Source organism: Hyperolius riggenbachi, chromosome 9, assembly GCF_040937935.1.
Source record: "Hyperolius riggenbachi isolate aHypRig1 chromosome 9, aHypRig1.pri, whole genome shotgun sequence".
NCBI classification, from domain to species: domain Eukaryota; kingdom Metazoa; phylum Chordata; class Amphibia; order Anura; family Hyperoliidae; genus Hyperolius; species Hyperolius riggenbachi.
The window spans coordinates 126,610,972-126,631,561 of record NC_090654.1 but is presented as its reverse complement, the minus strand read 5'-3'; the positions used below and the strand labels follow the sequence as shown (position 1 = coordinate 126,631,561).

General features: G+C 43.9%; 1 protein-coding gene across 1 annotated transcript in view; it reads right to left on the bottom strand.

Moving 5' to 3' along the window:
• Positions 1 to 20,590, bottom strand: part of LOC137533559 (Fc receptor-like protein 3) — a 106,670-nt gene that overhangs the window by 29,163 nt on the left and 56,917 nt on the right. The window contains exons 5-6 of the mRNA XM_068254926.1: positions 9,497 to 9,775; positions 5,706 to 5,870 (exon numbers count right to left, since the gene is read on the bottom strand). Of these exons, the coding sequence (XP_068111027.1) occupies positions 5,706 to 5,870; positions 9,497 to 9,775 (444 nt within the window). The remainder of the gene's footprint in view (positions 1 to 5,705; positions 5,871 to 9,496; positions 9,776 to 20,590) is intronic.

Genomic DNA, 20,590 nt, shown 5'->3' with positions numbered 1-20,590 from the left:
GTGCATTGATTGCATCTATTTTCCCCTCTAACCACCCCCTGAGACACCCATCAATCACCTTCTGTCACCCCCCTAGCACTCCTATCCATCAGATCAGGCCCAATACAACCTGTCATCTAAGAGGCCACCCTGCTTATGACCGGTTCCACAAAATTCGCCCCCTCATTGACCACCTGTCATCAAAATTTGCAGATGCTTATACCCCTGAACAGTCATTTTGAGACATTTGGTTTCCAGACTACTCACGGTTTTGGGCCCGTAAAATGCCAGGGCAGTATAGGAACCCCACAAGTGACCCCATTTTAGAAAAAAGACACTCCAAGGTATTCTGTTAGGTGTATGACAAGTTCATAGAAGATTTTATTTTTTATCAAAAGTTAGCGGAAATTGATTTGTATTGTTTTTTTCACAAAGTGTCATTTTTCACTAACTTGTGACAAAAAATAAAATCTTCTATGAACTCACCATACACCTAACAGAATACCTTAGGGGTGTCTTCTTTCTAAAATGGGGTCACTTGTGGGGTTCCTATACTGCCCTGGCAAAAGTGCCACACATGTGGTATCGCCGTACTCAGGAGAAGTAGTATAATGTGTTTTGGGGTGTATTTTTACACATACCCATGCTGGGTGGGAGAAATCTCTCTGTAAATCAGGGGTCTCAAACTCAATTTACCTGGGGGCCGCAGGAGGCAAAGTCAGGATGAGGCTGGGCCGCATAAGGGCGTCAATCAGTCAGCAGCTTCCCCCCCCCCCCGGTCCCTTGCATTGATTTTTATTTACACCTCAAATTCACACTGAAGCGAACTATTTTGCCTATTTTACCTTATAGTTCGCTTCAGTGCTCCCATTACAAGTAATCCGCCGTGCTTTCAGCTTCAGCTGCGCCGCGATTGACGTCAGGAGGGGCAGAGCTGAAGCTGAAAGCTCTGCCCCTTCCAGGAAATGCCAGCGGATTGCCCCCCCCCCCCCCGGGCGATTTGGGGGCTCTGCAGCCCTCGTTTAGCGGCGGGGATGCGGCGGATTACTTGGGAGCACTGAAGCAAACTATAAGGAAGCTTTTGCCGGCCAAGGGCCACAAAATATTGTATCGAGGGCCGCAAATGGCCCACGGGCCGCAAGTTTGAGACCCCTGCTGTAAATGGACAATTGTGTTTAAAAAAAATCAAAAATTTGTCATTTACAGATATATTTCTCCCACCCAGCATGGGTATATGTAAAAATACACCACAAAACACATTGCACTACTTCTTCTGAGCACGGCAGTACCACATGTGTGGCACTTTTTTGCACCCTAAGTGCGCTAAGGGGCCCAAAGTCCAATGAGTACCTTTAGGATTTCACAGGTAATTTTGCGACATTTGGTTTCAAGACTACTACTCACGGTTTAAGGCCCCTAAAATGCCAGGGCAGTATAGAAACCCCACAAGTGACCCCATTTTAGAAAGAAGACACCCCAAGGTATTCTGTTAGGTGTATGACGAGTTCATAGAAGTTTTTATTTTTTGTCACAAGTTAGCGGAAATTGATTTGTATTGGTTTTCACAAAGTTTCAATTTCCGCTAACTTGTGACAAAAAAAAAATCTTCTATGAACTCACCATACTCCTAACAGAATACCTTGGGGTGTCTTTTTTCTAAAATGGGGTCACTTGTGGGTTCCTATACTGCCCTGGCATTTTAGGGGCCCTAAACCGTGAGGAGTAGTCTAGAATCCAAATGCCTCAAAATGACCTGTAAATAGGACGTTAGGCCCCTTAGCGCACCTAGGTTGCAAAAAAGTGTCACACATGTGGTATCACCGTACTCAGAAGAAGTAGTTTAATGTGTTTTGGGGTGTATTTTTACACATACCCATGCTGGGTGGGAGAAATCTCTCTGTAAATGGACAATTGTGTGTAAAAAAAAAATCAAAAAATTGTCATTTACAGAGATATTTCTCCCACCCAGCATGGGTATGTGTAAAAATACACCACAAAACACATTATACTACTTCTCCTGAGTACGGCGGTACCGCATGTGTGGCACTTTTTTGCACCCTAAGTGCGCTAAGGGGCCCAAAGTCCAATGAGTACCTTTAGGATTTCACAGGTAATTTTGCGACATTTGGTTTCAAGACTACTACTCACGGTTTAGGGCCCCAAAGGTATTCTGTTAGGAGTATGGTGAGTTCATAGAAGATTTTATTTTTTGTCACAAGTTAGCGGAAAATGACACTTTGTGAAAAAAAACAATTAAAATCAATTTCCGCTAGCTTGTGCCAAAAAATAAAATCTTCTATGAACTCACCATACTCCTAACGGAATACCTTGGGGTGTCTTCTTTCTAAAATGGGGTCATTTGTGGGGTTCCTATACTGCCCTGGCATTTTAGGGGCCCTAAACCGTGAGGAGTAGTCTTGAAACCAAATGTCGCAAAATGACCTGTGAAATCCTAAAGGTACTCATTGGACTTTGAACCCCTTAGCGCACTTAGGGTGCAAAAAAGTGCCACACATGTGGCATCGCCGTACTCAGGAGAAGTAGTAAAGTGTCATTTTCCGCTAACTTGTGACAAAAAATAAAATCTTCTATGAACTCACCATGCCTCTCAGTGAATACTTTGGGATGTCTTCTTTTCAAAATGGGGTCATTTGGGGGGTATTTATACTATCCTGGAATTTTAGCACCTCATAAAACATGACAGGTGGTCAGAAAAGTCAGAGATGCTTCAAAATGGGAAAATTCACTTTTGGCACCATAGTTTGTAAACGCTATAACTTTTACCCAAACCAATAAATATACACTGAATGGATTTTTTTTTAATGTAGCACAATACATTTGGACAAAAATGTATACAGAAATTTTACTTTATTTGAAAAATGTCAACACAGAAAGTAAAAAAAAATTTTTTGTCAAAATTCATGTCTTTTTTGATGAATATAATAAAAACTAAAACTCGCAGCAGCAATCAAATAGCACCAAAAGAAAGCTGTATTAGTGACAAGAAAAGGAAGTAAAATTCATTTAGGTGGTAGGTTGTATGACTGAGCAATAAACCGTGAAAGCTGCAGTGGTCTGAATGGAAAAAAACAGAGATGAACGTTTCACACAAAATAAACATATCAGCTGATAGCTTGTAAAGAATAAATGCTCTACCTGATAATTTCGCCGCTCTGGTGTGCCTTTTTTAGTGTTTTTTATCCATTATTGCTCCAGGAAAAATCAAATATGGCCGCCGGCTCATATCCCTTCTGCTTCCGGGGTATGAGTTGTTCTGGATGTGCTGTCTAGGCTATATGAGACTATGCTGCTATCTAGGCTAAATGCAGCCTTTCATCTATGTGCTTTCATTTTGGTATGATGCACAGCTGCCTGTAGGAAGTGTCTCTCATAGGAATGAAACTGCAGTTATTATCAGTATCTAGTGCACACAGAGCACACAGGGATCATATTACAGCCACAGAGCTTCTCTCTCAGGAGCAGCAACCCCTCCCATGTCATCACAGCTCTCAGTATGCAAAGCAGGAAATCTAAGCCAGGAGGGGGGAGGCTTGGGCTTGAAAAGACACAGAAGAGTGACTCAGCTATAATGATTCCAGGTCAAACCTCGACTGAATAGTCGGTGGATTCTTATCACAGTTGCTAATAGACTAATTAAGCAGATAACAATGAAACTAAAAGCAGGGTAGGTGTTTACTGTCATGTTCCCACTGATAAATGTAATAAAATACATGAGGGTGCTTCCTCTCTGGTTCTCTTTAAGGGGTGAAAAGACTGTGGTCCTCAAGTGGTTAAAGCTGGCCACTAACGGTCCAATTTCTAGCAAAAAATCGTTCGAGCGATCAGAAATTCTGATCGGATTGGTTGTAAATAATCTCCATTGGTGGACACAATCGATTATGAATGAGTGAAAAAAATGTCGCCCAATGAAAATTTGGATTTTCTTGGTGGTCGTGATAGATAGGAAGCAATGATTGGTTAGTTGATGGTGTAGTGAACGATTTTTCATCCAATCAGAATTTCTGATCGCTCAAACGATTTTTCGCTAGAAATTGGACCGTTAGTGGCCACCTTAAGACCTACTTAGTAATTGCACACATGATAACTGTGTCTAAAACATAAACTTGGTTAAGTTACACATATTACTTAAAGTGATACGAAACTCAAAAATGAATCTCTGCTCTATATGATTGAACACACCTTAAGAATTTCTGGGAAAAAAGATTACTGGCATAAAGTCACTGGAAGTTAATAGATAACATTGTTAATTTTGCTGGGTACTAAATGACCAGATTGTCTTTGGTTTGGTATTTGCAGAGCAATCATAGCAGCATCCAGGGGGAGGAAGTGAACCGTTGCTGCTTTATTTGATCTCAACATTTCTACTGGCAAAATCTATTAGATTCCTGAGTGGAGTGGAACTTTTTTTTTTATTAACCTTTCCAATAACTTTATGTCAGTATTTTTTTCCTATAAGTTGTAATGGCGCATACAATCATTCAGAGCAGAGATAACATTTTGAGTATCATACCACTTTTTAACCACTTCAGCCTTCAGTGTTTTTTCCACCTTATGCATCCAAGCAACTTTAACTTCCCATTCATTCACCAATAACTTTATCACTTCTTATCACAACCAAATTATCTATATCTTGTTTTTTTCCATCATCAATTAGGCTTTCTTTGGGTCCTAAATGCATTTTAACAGGAAAATTAAGAAAAAAAATGGAAAAAAATCATTATTTCTCAGTTTATGGCCACTATAGTTTTAAAATAATACATGCTACCTTAATTAAAACTCACATATTTTATTTGCCCATTTGTCCCAGTTATTACACCATTTAAATGAAGACCCTATCACATGGCGCCAATATTTTATATGGAAATAAAGGTGTTTTTTTTTTTAGTTTTGCATCCGTCACTATTTACAAGCCCATAATTTAAAAAGTAACAGAAATGTACCTTTTTGACATACATATTAAAAAAGTTCAGTCCCTAAGGTAACTATTTACGGTATGTATTTTTTTTATTTGTGTATTTGTGTATTTTTGTATTTTTTTTTTTACAAAAATAAAAATGGATAACTATTGGGGAGTGTGGGAGGTAAGGGGGGAGGGTTCATTTTAAATGTAAAAAAAAAATGAAAAAAAATGAAAAAACATTTTGTACATGTAATTTTACTATTTGGCCACAAGATGGCCTCTCACATATCTTCTGTATAGGTAGTATTACTAGGAAAAAACTTAAGTAATGCCTGGACATGAAAGCATGGGCTTTATGAAAGATGAAGCCGTCTCGTCGATGGCGTCAGTCTTTCATACGGGGACTTAGATCCATGTGTTCCCATTCATTGATCTCTGGGCTAACGGGCGGCGGCGGGAGGATTGGCCATGGCGACAAGCGGCAGCAGGGGCAGCATTTTGGAAGTAGCAGCTACATCCAAAATGCTAAAGTAGTTAATCTGTCTTTTGGATTTTCTTGAGGCCATTATCCCAATAACTTTTTCTCCCAGGAGATTTTTTTAATCTCATCTAAAAAATAACTTTTCACTAAGCAATTTAAAAAATACTAAAAAGTAGGTAAAAAAGTAATATCAAACTTATTTTGAGTATTTTTTAGCATGGTGGGAGCTTTAAAGGTAGTTTATTGCTAAGGTTTGAAAATATCTCCTTGGAGAAAACATAGGAGAAAAGTTAATAGGATATAGGCCATAGACTATTCTATTACCTTCTTTTGGAGGTTCTATAGTTGGATTTCTGCCGGTCAGCTGTAATGAGTGCTCGCATCTGTACTTAGCTATGGTACCAACAAGTATTGTGATAAGGAGAAGGATGATGACGATGCCTATGCTGATGGCTGTGGTTGGTGTGGCCTGGGAGTCAGTTTTCATCTCTATGGGAAAAAGAGACACATTAATATAGCAAAATGAAAATCAAACTCTTGCTCACATACAAATACTATGGCTGCAAATAACTGAGTTTCCGTGGATCAGCGCATCACCATCGGAATGGCCACTAATCAGAGGTGCACTGAGCCCCGCCAGGAAACTACAAACGCACCTTGAAACCAAACAGAAGCTCTGCATAAACATAAAAAATCAATGCTATTAAATGGGAGCAGCTGACCAAAGTTACTTACATTTGTACATGGCGAGGAAAGGAACAGCGCTACTTAAAAATAGGGATGGCCCAGCCTTGGAGAACTCATGGAGAAGCACATGATCAGTTTGATCAGCTGATAGATTTGTAAGGTCCTGATTTGCTGTGATGACTTCCTGGTTTAACACATGATCAGAACCAACAAATCAGAACCTTACAAATCTATCAGCTGATCAAACTTATCACATGCTTTTCCATGAGTTCTCCTAAGCAGGGCCATCCCTACTTAAAAACAGATTACATCCTTATGACTACCTGCTTGAGAGTGCAAGCCCCACTAGTGGGATAAAATAAACACCCAGCATTCAAATAAAATGCACCTGTCTTGAGAGTGGAGCCACCAGTGGTAGACAGGTGCATTTTATTTGAATGCTGGGTGTGTATTTTATCCCACTATTGGGGCTTGCACTCTCAAGCAGGTAGTCATAAGTATGCAATCTGTTTTTAAGTAGCGCTGTTCCTTTCCTCGCCATGTACAAATAACTGAGTTTGCCTGAGTTTGAGTGCAAAAAGTAGGGGGTTAGTAACTCGTCCACTCAGCCATAATTTATTAGACAGGTGAAGCTCTGGTGTGTTTGGTAAGTTTTAGAGCAGTAGGAAACAGGCCTTGGAGGTGGCAGCTCCAAGGTTTTGGCTGCGCTCACATATGGTGTTAGATGCTGGTTCTGGGGCCCGGGCAGTGAGAGTTCCCGGGGCCCCAGGCTGGCTCATGCACCATTGTTTTTAATTTTATTGTAGTATCCCATGCAGTTTAGTTAGGAGGGGGGCAGATGAGAGGGAATATCCTGCACGCTGGTGCCCCCTGCTGGTCATATAGCCATTGTCTATATGCAACTGAAGCCCTCTCCTACTGACTGGCTGACTTGCTCAGCTTCTGCTTGATTAATCACTGCAAGCTAGGTGTATTATATGTGTGCATTTCTCATTGGCTTATAAGCAGCCTGCAGGCTTTATAAAGCAGCAGAGAACTGTTTGGGAGTGAGTTTTTCCAATTGTGTGTTTGGTAAGTTTTAGAGCAGTAGGAAACAGGCCTTGGAGGTGGCAGCTCCAAGGTTTTGGCTGCGCTCACATATGGTGTTAGATGCTGGTTCTGGGGCCCCGGGCAGTGAGAAATCCCGGGGCCCCAGGCTGGCTCATGCACCATTGTTTTTAATTTTATTGTAGTATCCCATGCAGTTTAGTTAGGAGGGGGGCAGATGAGAGGGAATATCCTGCACGCTGGTGCCCCCTGCTGGTCATATAGCCATTGTCTATATGCAACTGAAGCCCTCTCCTACTGACTGGCTGACTTGCTCAGCTTCTGCTTGATTAATCACTGCAAGCTAGGTGTATTATATGTGTGCATTTCTCATTGGCTTATAAGCAGCCTGCAGGCTTTATAAAGCAGCAGAGAACTGTTTGGGAGTGAGTTTCTCCAATTGTGTGTATGGTAAGTTTTAGAGCAGTAGGAAACAGGCCTTGGAGGTGGCAGCTCCAAGGTTTTGGCTGCGCTCACATATGGTGTTAGATGCTGGTTCTGGGGCCCCGGGCAGTGAGAGTTCCCGGGGCCCCAGGCTGGCTCATGCACCATTGTTTTTAATTTTATTGTAGTATCCCATGCAGTTTAGTTAGGAGGGGGGCAGATGAGAGGGAATATCCTGCACGCTGGTGCCCCCTGCTGGTCATATAGCCATTGTCTATATGCAACTGAAGCCCTCTCCTACTGACTGGCTGACTTGCTCAGCTTCTGCTTGATTAATCACTGCAAGCTAGGTGTATTATATGTGTGCATTTCTCATTGGCTTATAAGCAGCCTGCAGGCTTTATAAAGCAGCAGAGAACTGTTTGGGAGTGAGTTTCTCCAATTGTGTGTTTGGTAAGTTTTAGAGCAGTAGGAAACAGGCCTTGGAGGTGGCAGCTCCAAGGTTTTGGCTGCGCTCACATATGGTGTTAGATGCTGGTTCTGGGGCCCCGGGCAGTGAGAGTTCCCGGGGCCCCAGGCTGGCTCATGCACCATTGTTTTTAATTTTATTGTAGTATCCCATGCAGTTTAGTTACGAGGGGGCAGATGAGAGGGAATATCCTGCACGCTGGTGCCCCCTGCTGGTCATATAGCCATTGTCTATATGCAACTGAAGCCCTCTCCTACTGACTGGCTGACTTGCTCAGCTTCTGCTTGATTAATCACTGCAAGCTAGGTGTATTATATGTGTGCATTTCTCATTGGCTTATAAGCAGCCTGCAGGCTTTATAAAGCAGCAGAGAACTGTTTGGGAGTGAGTTTCTCCAATTGTGTGTTTGGTAAGTTTTAGAGCAGTAGGAAACAGGCCTTGGAGGTGGCAGCTCCAAGGTTTTGGCTGCGCTCACATATGGTGTTAGATGCTGGTTCTGGGGCCCCGGGCAGTGAGAGTTCCCGGGGCCCCAGGCTGGCTCATGCACCATTGTTTTTAATTTTAGGTGAAGCTCTGTAGTCGCTGTCAGGCCCATAGATTTACAAGCTTCAATTCCAAAAAAATGTGTTTTCTCATGCCAATAGACATCAATGCATTTATGTGAAAAATGCACTGCGTAACTTGTATAAATTATCTGAAATCAAGATCGCCTACAAAGTCATAATTATGATCAGAATCGTAATTGTGAAAATTAACAAAAGTTAAATTTCCCATTATGATCACCGCTACTGAAGCACATTTTCCATTTGAATTGCTGTTCTTGCTGCAAAATTATCTTTACAAATTTTGTCTTGCTTATCTCTGCTCAATGAATTGCACCAAAGTGAGGCATTTCTAGAATTTACGAAGCTTACTAGTTAAACCAGGTGCTAGTAAAATCAGGTGCTTAAAAGGAAACATTTTAATTTATGAGATTGAGGCTAGGTTCACAGTGGTCAGTTGCATAACGCACAAGTTATAATGACTTTGAACTGCAGTGGAGACTGGACATAGACTTTACTACAAAGCCTGCATGCAGCGAGTTAGAATAACATGATAAGTTACAACGCAATACTGTGAACAGGCCAATAGAATTGAATGGGCAGTGAATTGACATGCAGAATTATTCTGCAATGCAACTGAGGGACTGTGAACTAGTCCTTAATGTTTTCCTGATGTACAAAATAAAAATATATTTATTTTTTACATGTATTTTCAGTACTAAACCTAATATAAAATCCACATTTGTTGCAAATTTGAGATTGATTCCATAAATTATTTAATTGTAGTGGCAGTTAGCTGTAGCACCATTTGCCGACCATCTTTGCAAATGATGAATGTCAATTGTGAATAGCATCAGATTTGGAAAAATCTGTCTGGATTCTTTCATATATTTTTTATAAATAGTCTCTTTTGTCTTATATAAATGTCCTCACCCTCCCACACTCACCAGGTATCTGGATGGATAATTGCTGACTCCTTTTGCTCCTGCTGGTTGGAGCTTTCACCTCACATGTATAATTTCCAGAATCCTCTTGCCGAGTAGACTGAATCCAGTACTGGTCAGATGAACTAAAATCTTGCACCCTGTATCCATCTCTGTGAAAAGCATACTGTAGTTTTGTCATCTTTCTCAATGGACTAAGCGTAGTATTGCATGTCAGGGTCATGTTGTCACCTTTTATTTCTGGATAGGCAATTACACTAATGTTTGGTTTTGTGAACAGCTCTATAAAAAAAATAAAAAATAAAGTTATTTTAGTGGGAAGCAGTGAATGGTACAATTGTTTGTTTTTAACCACTTCACCCCAATGGTTTTTTACCATAACAGACCAGAGCAATTTTCACCTGTCAACAGTCCTTTCTTTAATTCGCCAATAACTTTATTACTACTTATCACAACAAAATGATCTATACCTTTTTTTTTTTCACCACCAATCAGGCTTTTTTTGGGCAATATATTTTATTCTAAATGCATTTTAATGGGAATAATATGAAAAAAATGGGAAAAAATTATTCTTTCTCAGTTTTCAGCCATTGTAGTTTTAAAATAAAACATGCTACAATAATTAAAACTCACATATTGTATTTGCCCATTTGTCCTGGTTATTACACCCTTTAAATTATGTCAAATATATATCAAAATGTATGGTGACAAAATATTATCTGGAAATATAGGTGCAATTTTCTGTTTTTGTTTTGTTTGTTTTTTTTGTCCAGTCCATAATTACAAGCCCTTATGTAGTAAAATAACAGGAATATATACCCTCAATACATATTAAAAAAGTTGAGTGTTCCCTTTTTTTTTTCTTTACATTTTATTAGCTTCATCCTACTTTCTGTCTTATGAATGTACATGGCCCCTGGTGGCCCCTGGTCGGGGTCATGTCCATTCATTCCAGGCATTGGGATTTGGTAGGGGAACACTTTTCCCCAATTGTGAATTGTGCATGCGTGCACAGCGGAGGCGGGAGCAAGCGACGCATTAAAACATCCTGGAGTCTTTAAAAGGCTCCAACAGGGCATTTTAATGCAGCAGGTCATTGGGTAGTGGTTAATAAACACTAATGTTGTTTCTGGATAACATACGTTTGATTCTAGAGTAGACACCATGGTGGCTAAGTGGTTACCACTATCAACTCTCAGATCTAGAATCCTGGGTCCACCCAGTATACAGTCTACGTGTCATTCAAACTGTTTGCTCTCTCCATGTCTGCTTTGGTATGATCTGTGTGGTCTATCACGACCCTCCGACCATAGTGGTAAGGTAATTGGCTTACCCCCAACACTGTCCCTAGACTTTGGAAGGAATATTAGATTTTGAATCTGTTAGTGGGTTAACATGCTGGTATAGAGGATAGCCCCCTCGCCTTCCAGTGTTGGGCCTCCTGTTTAAATCCCAGAGAGGGCAACATCTGCAAGGAGTTTGTACGTTCCCCCTGTGTCTACGTGAGTTTTCCCTTAGCACTCCTGTTTCTACCACATGCCAAAACATAAACAGATAAGTTAAATGGCTTACCCCTAAATTGGCACTAGACTATAATATACATATGACTATTGTCACAGACCGCGAGCCGGTCTGCGGATGGGGTAAATCGATCAGCGTCAGAAATCCTCTTACACGGTCATTTGTTCATCACGAAGGGTAACCCGCATTCGCAATTTGATGAACTGACTCGCGAAGGGAGCGTTCTGATACCAACCGAATCACTCCACACACATATACAATTCAAAGATCTGCCACCAAGCGAGTTACACAGCCCGCTACTGTAATTTTACTAGGACTTCGAGAACACTTTAGTAACCCCTAGCAGTATGCAAGAATCTGGGCCAGATCGTTATGTCTGGGCCGGGTTCTCGCATACGGGTTATAAATGTATACTTCTATTAAACACAGGGTAGCGAGTTCAGGAGAATAGGTACGATTGTGTATGTTCAGCAACAGGTCATAACCGCTAAACGATTTTTAAACGTTTAATAACACAAATGCATTACATACAGTTATATACACCTATTAACATATAAAACACAGAGCTTAAAAATAAAAGGAATAAAACAGAAAGTTCTTACTTAGTTAGCTGAGCAGTCCATTTGAATCATGAAGAAAATAGTCCAGTTTAAACGTAGGCATTCAGCTTAAAAGTCCTTTGTACACAACATGCGCCCGGTTCTTCCGTGAGCACATGTCTGGACTTCCCTAGTCGATGTAAATTGAAGAACTGGGTGGAGTTCCTTGCAAACGCTTTTTACTGACCAGAGTTTTGGGGCGGTCACTACCTGGAAAGTAGGTGTGTTGGAGGCAGGGTTACCTCCTGGCAAGTCAGGTTACCACCCACAGACTTGGAGCAAGGAATGTACCAATTATTAATAATTTGTGTAATTCCGCCCCAGATGGGTGCATCGCAGATCCGAGACCATATTCATAAGCAGCATGCGACTCTGTATTAAATGAGACTATACACGCCTAGTCTAACGAATTTGCTCTACGCATGCCGGATAAAGCGGTTTCTCAATTGATTCCTGATAGCTAGAGAAGGATAATTCATGTGAATTATAGACCTGTTTCCTAGGTATCAGGAAATGTAATTTTGGTCTTGCTGTGACAAACCTATTTTGAATTATTAATAAGTTAACGTTCCCTTTGTGTGAAGCTATACGCTTGGAGGGAAATTTTGAATCTCAACCAGTTTGAGCTGGTTTTCCTTTTGGGGAAAGATGAGCTATGTACCAAATGCTGCTCCCCAGGTGGTCTGGCTACTTGTGAAATTCTTTCCTGACACAGGATGTGGGGGAGGTTACTGTACTCAGTAAGAGAGAGGGAAATTGACATCTATTGTGCATTTACCCAAGACTGACAGGAACTGTGCACGACCATGCGAAAGTCGATGGCGCTTACGCGCACGACTTTCGTAATATTCGTCACATCTCTCCCCTACCAGACGGACGCACAGAGTGGGTCTGCATGACCCGCTCTACGCGGCGCTTAGCTACTGAACGGGTTCTCGACTTCTTATCTGACTGCCCGTTAGACAACTCACCAGAAGCATAAGGCCTCATGGTCCGGTGTGTCCCAGTGTCCGCTTTGCAGACGGTGCGATGCACACCAACAGGCTTACCGCTAAAGGCCTGGCTGGGTTTGCGTAGCGCTTCCTGTAAGGGAGAGAGTCGCTGGCTGACATCCGGGTCACTTCCTGACTCTCGGGTGTCAGCCTGCGAATCTGGAAGCAGCGTGGCATACCCCTGCTCTAACTGACTACACCTTGGCACAACATTTTGGTCAGCACAACCTAGGTGGACATTAGAGTACATTTTAAAAAACGAATTAGCCTTTACCTGGGTGGCGAGGCTTGCCCCTTCTCCAGGAAGGATAGAGGGTGGACCTGTGGGCAGTTTTGCACTGGGTTGCTTCTGCAAGGGGAAGACATGCAAGGGTGAGACAGGGAAGGAACGGCCTGTCTCCACCAGCTGTTTGTTAACAGCAGACAATGGTGGAGCACTCTGGCTGTCATAGCAGGAGGGGAGGTCTAGGCCCCCAGCTGCCTGCTCTGACACCTGGCCTGCTTCCACTGCCCTGGACGGATATGACCCAGGCAAAACAAGACTGTTACCTCTTAGATTAGAGACTGTCACATTTGAACATACATCATTTTTAGCACTGTGAGATTCAGCATGAAAGCTATTAGCAACATCTGGTACAACATTAACATCACAGTTACGTTCATTTTTCACATGTACACAGGTATCTGGAACAACAGTGACAGGTTTAGAGTCAGACAAACCGTGATTAGCCAGCTGTCCATTAGAAACAGGTACCTCTTCCTTGCCTCCTTCCCTAGGAGGGCTAGTTACCATTACCCTTGCTGCCTCCCTCTGTCCCACCCCAAGCTTGTACAGTACCTGAGTGGGGCCAGACTGGCAATCCTGGGTGTTGATCACAGGTTCATAAAAGGATCGTAGGGTGCCAAGATCGGTGCCCAACAGCACAGGCACTGGGATGTCATCTGTCACCCCCACAACTTTTGACTGGCGGCCCCTTCCCCAATCGAGAACAACACGAGCTTTGGCGATGCGTGCGTGTGTGCCACCAACTCCCAAAAGTGTGACACGCTCATTAGGCAGGAAATTCTCCCTGGCTACAAGATGAGAGCGAACCAAGGTAAGCTCTGCGCCTGTGTCGCGGAAACCAACAGCGATCTGGTCGTTAACTTCCACGACTTGATGATTTCCGGAAAGTCGAGGATTTGCTGCTCCCATGACGAGGTAGGCGTGTGCAGTAGAGGATGCGCTAGCCGGTTCTGCGCTAGGCTCTGGAGACGGCGTCCTCACCTCGGGGCAGGCAGACTTGAGGTGTCCTCGCTGTCCACAGTGGTAACACTTCGGAACATATGTGGCATCAGGCGGATGAGTAGCAGGTGCAGCATCCGGCCTCTGTGGCTGTGGGACCCGATTCCCACGGTTAGCAGGGGGAGGAGAGCTGGGTTGCATAGGTCTCCCCCCTCTCCAGCTCTGGGCTGGAGGTTTGCGGCTGTCCGGCACACGGGTGGCCACAAAAGTGTCTGCAAGTTCTGCGGCAGCTTTGGCGGATTCAGGCTTCCGCTCCAAGACAAATTGCCGGACATCTGGAGTGCAGCAGTTCAGCAACTGCTCCTGTACGATGAGGTCCTCCAGACCTTGGTGAGAGTCTTTTTTGAGGCCCCGCGACCACTGCCGGAACACGGTCAGCAGGCGACTCTCCAGGTCGGTGTAAGAGTCGGTGGGGCCTTTCTGCAGGGAGCGAAACTTTTTGCGATAGACCTCTGGGGTCAACTGATATTTGGCGATAATTGCAGCTTTTATCGCAGCATAGTCATTGTCTTTCTCAGCGGGTAAGTCCACAAACGCCTCAAGCGCTTTGTCCCGCAAGTTGGGTGTCAGATATCTCGCCCACTGCTCCTGGGGCAGATGATGCTGACGACAAGTCTTTTCAAAGGAGTGTAAATAAGTGTCCGGGTCGGTTCCCTTCTCCATTTCTGGGAACTTAAACTTTGGAGTCCCAAACGGGCCTGCTGTGGGCCGGGGTTCCGGAGCACTTTGCGAGGGATTTTGGCCTTGCGCTCGCAGTTTGGCCATTTCAAGGTCATGTCTGCGTGCGGCTTCTCTCTCCTCTCTTTCCGCTACTTGCTCAGCCCGCCACCGGCGTTCTGAAGATTCCCGTTCAGCCTGGCGTTCTGCGCGGTCAGCATTTTCTCTGACAATCTGCATGTACAGCTCAGGATTTGTCTCCAACAGCCTTTGTAATCCAGGTTGCATTCCAGCATCAGGAACACAGAACAGGTTGGCATGGGCGGGCTCCTGCCGGCCACCATGCTCCTCAGCAGTTACAGCGACCGGTTCAGACGCGGTCCCGTTTTCCTCTGGGTCTGGAAGTGGGTTGCTTTGCTCCAACCGCTCACTTTCCTCTGCCCCAGTTACAGCACCGTCTGAACCAGGAGTGTGCTCTCCCAGCATCTGCTCCGGCTGGGTATCCAGTCGCAACAAGTCCTCAATCAATTGCGATTTCTTTTTTCTATAAGTCACAATGCCTTTTTCCTCACACAAGTTTACTAGGTCTGCCACTGACATTTTCTTGTATCTTGCTGCAGCCATTTTCGCCAAATAAAAGATAGGATAGGAAAAGAGATTGGGGGGGAACTCTGTGCTACACGTTTAGTCTATATAAATGGTAATGCACCGGTTATCAACCACAGATTTTTGATCTGTTCTGGCAGGTTAATCAAATAACGTTGCCGTTGATGTTCTGAACATACACAAATCCCAAAAAGCTGCCAAACAAATGTCACAGACCGCGAGCCGGTCTGCGGATGGGGTAAATCGATCAGCGTCAGAAATCCTCTTACACGGTCATTTGTTCATCACGAAGGGTAACCCGCATTCGCAATTTGATGAACTGACTCGCGAAGGGAGCGTTCTGATACCAACCGAATCACTCCACACACATATACAATTCAAAGATCTGCCACCAAGCGAGTTACACAGCCCGCTACTGTAATTTTACTAGGACTTCGAGAACACTTTAGTAACCCCTAGCAGTATGCAAGAATCTGGGCCAGATCGTTATGTCTGGGCCGGGTTCTCGCATACGGGTTATAAATGTATACTTCTATTAAACACAGGGTAGCGAGTTCAGGAGAATAGGTACGATTGTGTATGTTCAGCAACAGGTCATAACCGCTAAACGATTTTTAAACGTTTAATAACACAAATGCATTACATACAGTTATATACACCTATTAACATATAAAACACAGAGCTTAAAAATAAAAGGAATAAAACAGAAAGTTCTTACTTAGTTAGCTGAGCAGTCCATTTGAATCATGAAGAAAATAGTCCAGTTTAAACGTAGGCATTCAGCTTAAAAGTCCTTTGTACACAACATGCGCCCGGTTCTTCCGTGAGCACATGTCTGGACTTCCCTAGTCGATGTAAATTGAAGAACTGGGTGGAGTTCCTTGCAAACGCTTTTTACTGACCAGAGTTTTGGGGCGGTCACTACCTGGAAAGTAGGTGTGTTGGAGGCAGGGTTACCTCCTGGCAAGTCAGGTTACCACCCACAGACTTGGAGCAAGGAATGTACCAATTATTAATAATTTGTGTAATTCCGCCCCAGATGGGTGCATCGCAGATCCGAGACCATATTCATAAGCAGCATGCGACTCTGTATTAAATGAGACTATACACGCCTAGTCTAACGAATTTGCTCTACGCATGCCGGATAAAGCGGTTTCTCAATTGATTCCTGATAGCTAGAGAAGGATAATTCATGTGAATTATAGACCTGTTTCCTAGGTATCAGGAAATGTAATTTTGGTCTTGCTGTGACAAACCTATTTTGAATTATTAATAAGTTAACGTTCCCTTTGTGTGAAGCTATACGCTTGGAGGGAAATTTTGAATCTCAACCAGTTTGAGCTGGTTTTCCTTTTGGGGAAAGATGAGCTATGTACCAAATGCTGCTCCCCAGGTGGTCTGGCTACTTGTGAAATTCTTTCCTGACACAGGATGTGGGGGAGGTTACTGTACTCAGTAAGAGAGAGGGAAATTGACATCTATTGTGCATTTACCCAAGACTGACAGGAACTGTGCACGACCATGCGAAAGTCGATGGCGCTTACGCGCACGACTTTCGTAATATTCGTCACAACTATGGTGTGGGATTAGATTGTGAGCTCCTCTGAGGGACAGTTAGTGACAAGACTATATACAGTATATTAAAACCCAAGAGGTAGCGCTCACAGTGGAAAACTTAAATGACACCTGTTCGCCTCCTCTTAATCATTAACAAATCTTTACCCAAGAGGTGGCGCTCAAGGTACACGTGTAGATGTTAGCACATATAGAAATACAGGCAAATTATAGCAGACAAAACAAATGAGTCCTTGATGTTAAATATAGTCCACAATCAATTGTAGATATCTCCAGTTCAAAGGACGAATATAATGAGTTCCAGCAGAATCAACGTCTCAGGCATTAACCACCACCAGCACCCTTTGTGTGCCACTCACCGAATTGACTGACCACCAGGTCAGTATGAGCCTTGGGACAGTTCCCAGGTCGTCCCCCACCTTTCCGACCACATCAACAATCCACTTTAGTCCCAGAAGGTTTCTTCAATGTCAATCACCTCAAAGAAAACTCCACATAGTGTGATACCGTATAAAAATTGTATTTATTTAAAACATATTGCACTCACATGCTCCAAAGGATAAAATCGCCTAGAGTTTTAAAACGGGCTCTCCCCCGTATGGATGGCCAGGGCTGGCAGGCTACAGATCCGCCGGGCTCTCTCCCATCACCGCCGCGCGCTCGGTGTGTGGTGGATTCCCTTCCGCGTACCGCCTCGCCGCCTCCACGCCAGTCCGTGTAGCCTCAGTCCCGCTTCCGCATCAGGCTCCGCCCTATCGATTTCGTCACACAGTGACTCATCAGGGGCATGGAGCCTGATGCGTGCTGCGGGGATACTTATGGGACAATGCACATCTCGCGCATGCTCCCTCCAAACTTCCCAAAAGCCTGCAAACCCGCCATCTAGTGTTCGATTTACATATTGCACCAAGTTTAAATGCCAATACAAGCCACATCTACTAAGGCTATCCTATTAATATGATCATTAAGATTAAAAATCCTAAAAATAAAAAACATTATACGATACCCTCTTAGAGGTGAGAGATCCCTCAATTAATGCATACTACAATACATCTGTGTGCTAAAAATAATTATAATTATCTCCATACAACTTTCTTTGGGGTTGCATGTGGTGTGTGGTATACCACTCCTGCCATCCGCCAGGTTGTATGTGGTGCTATACATCTCCCCTCTACCCCCACCCCCATCCACCCTCCATCCATAACCTGTAGGCTTTCCCGGCCGAGGATACCTATTATCTATCAGGTTCCAAAAATGCACAAAAATAAAACTGAACCCCCCGGACGTCCCATAATTAGTGGGATAGGATCGGTCACACACAGGTTGGGACAATATCTGGATGAGTTTTTGAAACCCTTGGTGGAGGACCTGCCCAATATACTGAAGGACACGAAGCATATGCTTCAGGTCATACAGGGGGAAGAACTGAATGAGGAGGAAATTATGGTGACAATGGATGTCGCCTCATTATATACTAATATTAAGCATGAACTGGGACTGGAGGCGGTGGACTATTTTTTCAAACGACAAGGGAAAATTAAAGATGACCAGAGAATATATATTTTGAGGTTACTTAAATTCGCTTTAGAACGCAATTATTTTTGGCATGATGGCGTCTTTTACAGTCAGATAAAATGATCTTAATGATCATATTAATAGGATAGCCTTAGTAGATGTGGCTTGTATTGGCATTTAAACTTGGTGCAATATGTAAATCGAACACTAGATGGCGGGTTTGCAGGCTTTTGGGAAGTTTGGAGGGAGCATGCGCGAGATGTGCATTGTCCCATAAGTATCCCCGCAGCACGCATCAGGCTCCATGCCCCTGATGAGTCACTGTGTGACGAAATCGATAGGGCGGAGCCTGATGCGGAAGCGGGACTGAGGCTACACGGACTGGCGTGGAGGCGGCGAGGCGGTACGCGGAAGGGAATCCACCACACACCGAGCGCGCGGCGGTGATGGGAGAGAGCCCGGCGGATCTGTAGCCTGCCAGCCCTGGCCATCCATACGGGGGAGAGCCCGTTTTAAAACTCTAGGCGATTTTATCCTTTGGAGCATGTGAGTGCAATATGTTTTAAATAAATACAATTTTTATACGGTATCACACTATGTGGAGTTTTCTTTGAGGTGATTGACATTGAAGAAACCTTCTGGGACTAAAGTGGATTGTTGATGTGGTCGGAAAGGTGGGGGACGACCTGGGAACTGTCCCAAGGCTCATACTGACCTGGTGGTCAGTCAATTCGGTGAGTGGCACACAAAGGGTGCTGGTGGTGGTTAATGCCTGAGACGTTGATTCTGCTGGAACTCATTATATTCGTCCTTTGAACTGGAGATATCTACAATTGATTGTGGACTATATTTAACATCAAGGACTCATTTGTTTTGTCTGCTATAATTTGCCTGTATTTCTATATGTGCTAACATCTACACGTGTACCTTGAGCGCCACCTCTTGGGTAAAGATATATACAGTATATACTCTGTGAAGTGTTGTGGAAGATTTCAGCACTATATACTGTAAATACTAAATAATAACAACTAGCCATCCCGCGTCGTAGCATACGCCGCATCTTCTATCTATCTATCTATCTATCTATCTATCTATCTATCTATCTATCTATCTATCTAATAGAGTACGTGCCTCAACCTTGAAGCAAGAATGAATAAAGGTGGGTACACACATCAGATAAAAGTCTTTGGAAAAATCAAAGATCACAGACCAATTTTACCCCCTTCCATGTAGTATGAGAGCCACACCTACACAGTCTATTCTATTGAGCTGCACTCCCCATCAGATAGAAATATTTGCAAGATGATGCACACAAAGATGCTGCACACATGCAACAGATCAGTATCTGCAAAAGATCCGTTCCTGCAAAAGATCAGTACCTACAAAATACATTCATAGTCTATATTTCCATGCGGATTATTGTGGACATTCTTCCGCATAAGGGCATAAGCATCCGCATACAATGAATTTTCGATGCTGGTCGAAAACGCAAATATTTCTGAAGATTTTCGTGAAAATTTTCCAAAAAACGAAAACAGGATTTTCGATGCGAAAATGACTTCTACATGCTACATTAGCACTATCCAGGAGCGCCACAGGGAGGATTCCCAATGCCCCCTTTTTATACAACCGGAGGGACCGCGGGGTCCCAGGCTCTCTCACTGCCTGGGAACCACAGCGGCACCCCGGAGGGGGAGGCTAGGTGCCGCAGGCGACTCTTCCCTCCCCCCCCCCCAAGCGTGGCCAGCACCGGGGAGAGCCGTCTGCACCCACCTCCCAGTATTAAAAACAGGCACTTACCTTAACGCCCATTGCATTCTGCTACATGCGCATTCATTTTCTCATGGAAAGCATTTTTTGCAGTTTGTATCCTTTGGAGGCAGGTGGTGGACGGCTTGCTCCGATGGTGTGAGCCCTGGAGTGAGTTGTCTGCACCTGTCCTCCCCCCCTCTGGAGTGCTGTATGTGAGCCAGCTCTGAGCTCTAAAGCTCGGGGTGACCCATGCTTCACTCCTTTCTCATGTGGTGCCCCCAAGTTAATGCGCATGTAGTAGAACGCAATGGATGTTAAGGTAAGTGCCTGTTTTTAATATTGGGAGGTGGGTGTGGACGGCTCTCCCCGACGCTGGCCACGCTTGGGGGGGGGGGTGTCGCTGTGGTTCCCAGGCAGTGAGAGAGCCTGGGACCCTTTGTTCCCCCGGTTGTATAAGAAGGGGGCATTGGGAACCCTCCCCGTGGCGCTCCTGGATAGTGCTACTGTAGCATGTAGCAGTGTTGCTTGCGAATTTTCGCCTCGAAAATCCCGTTTTCATTTTTGGGCGAATTTTCACGAAAATCTTCAGAAATAT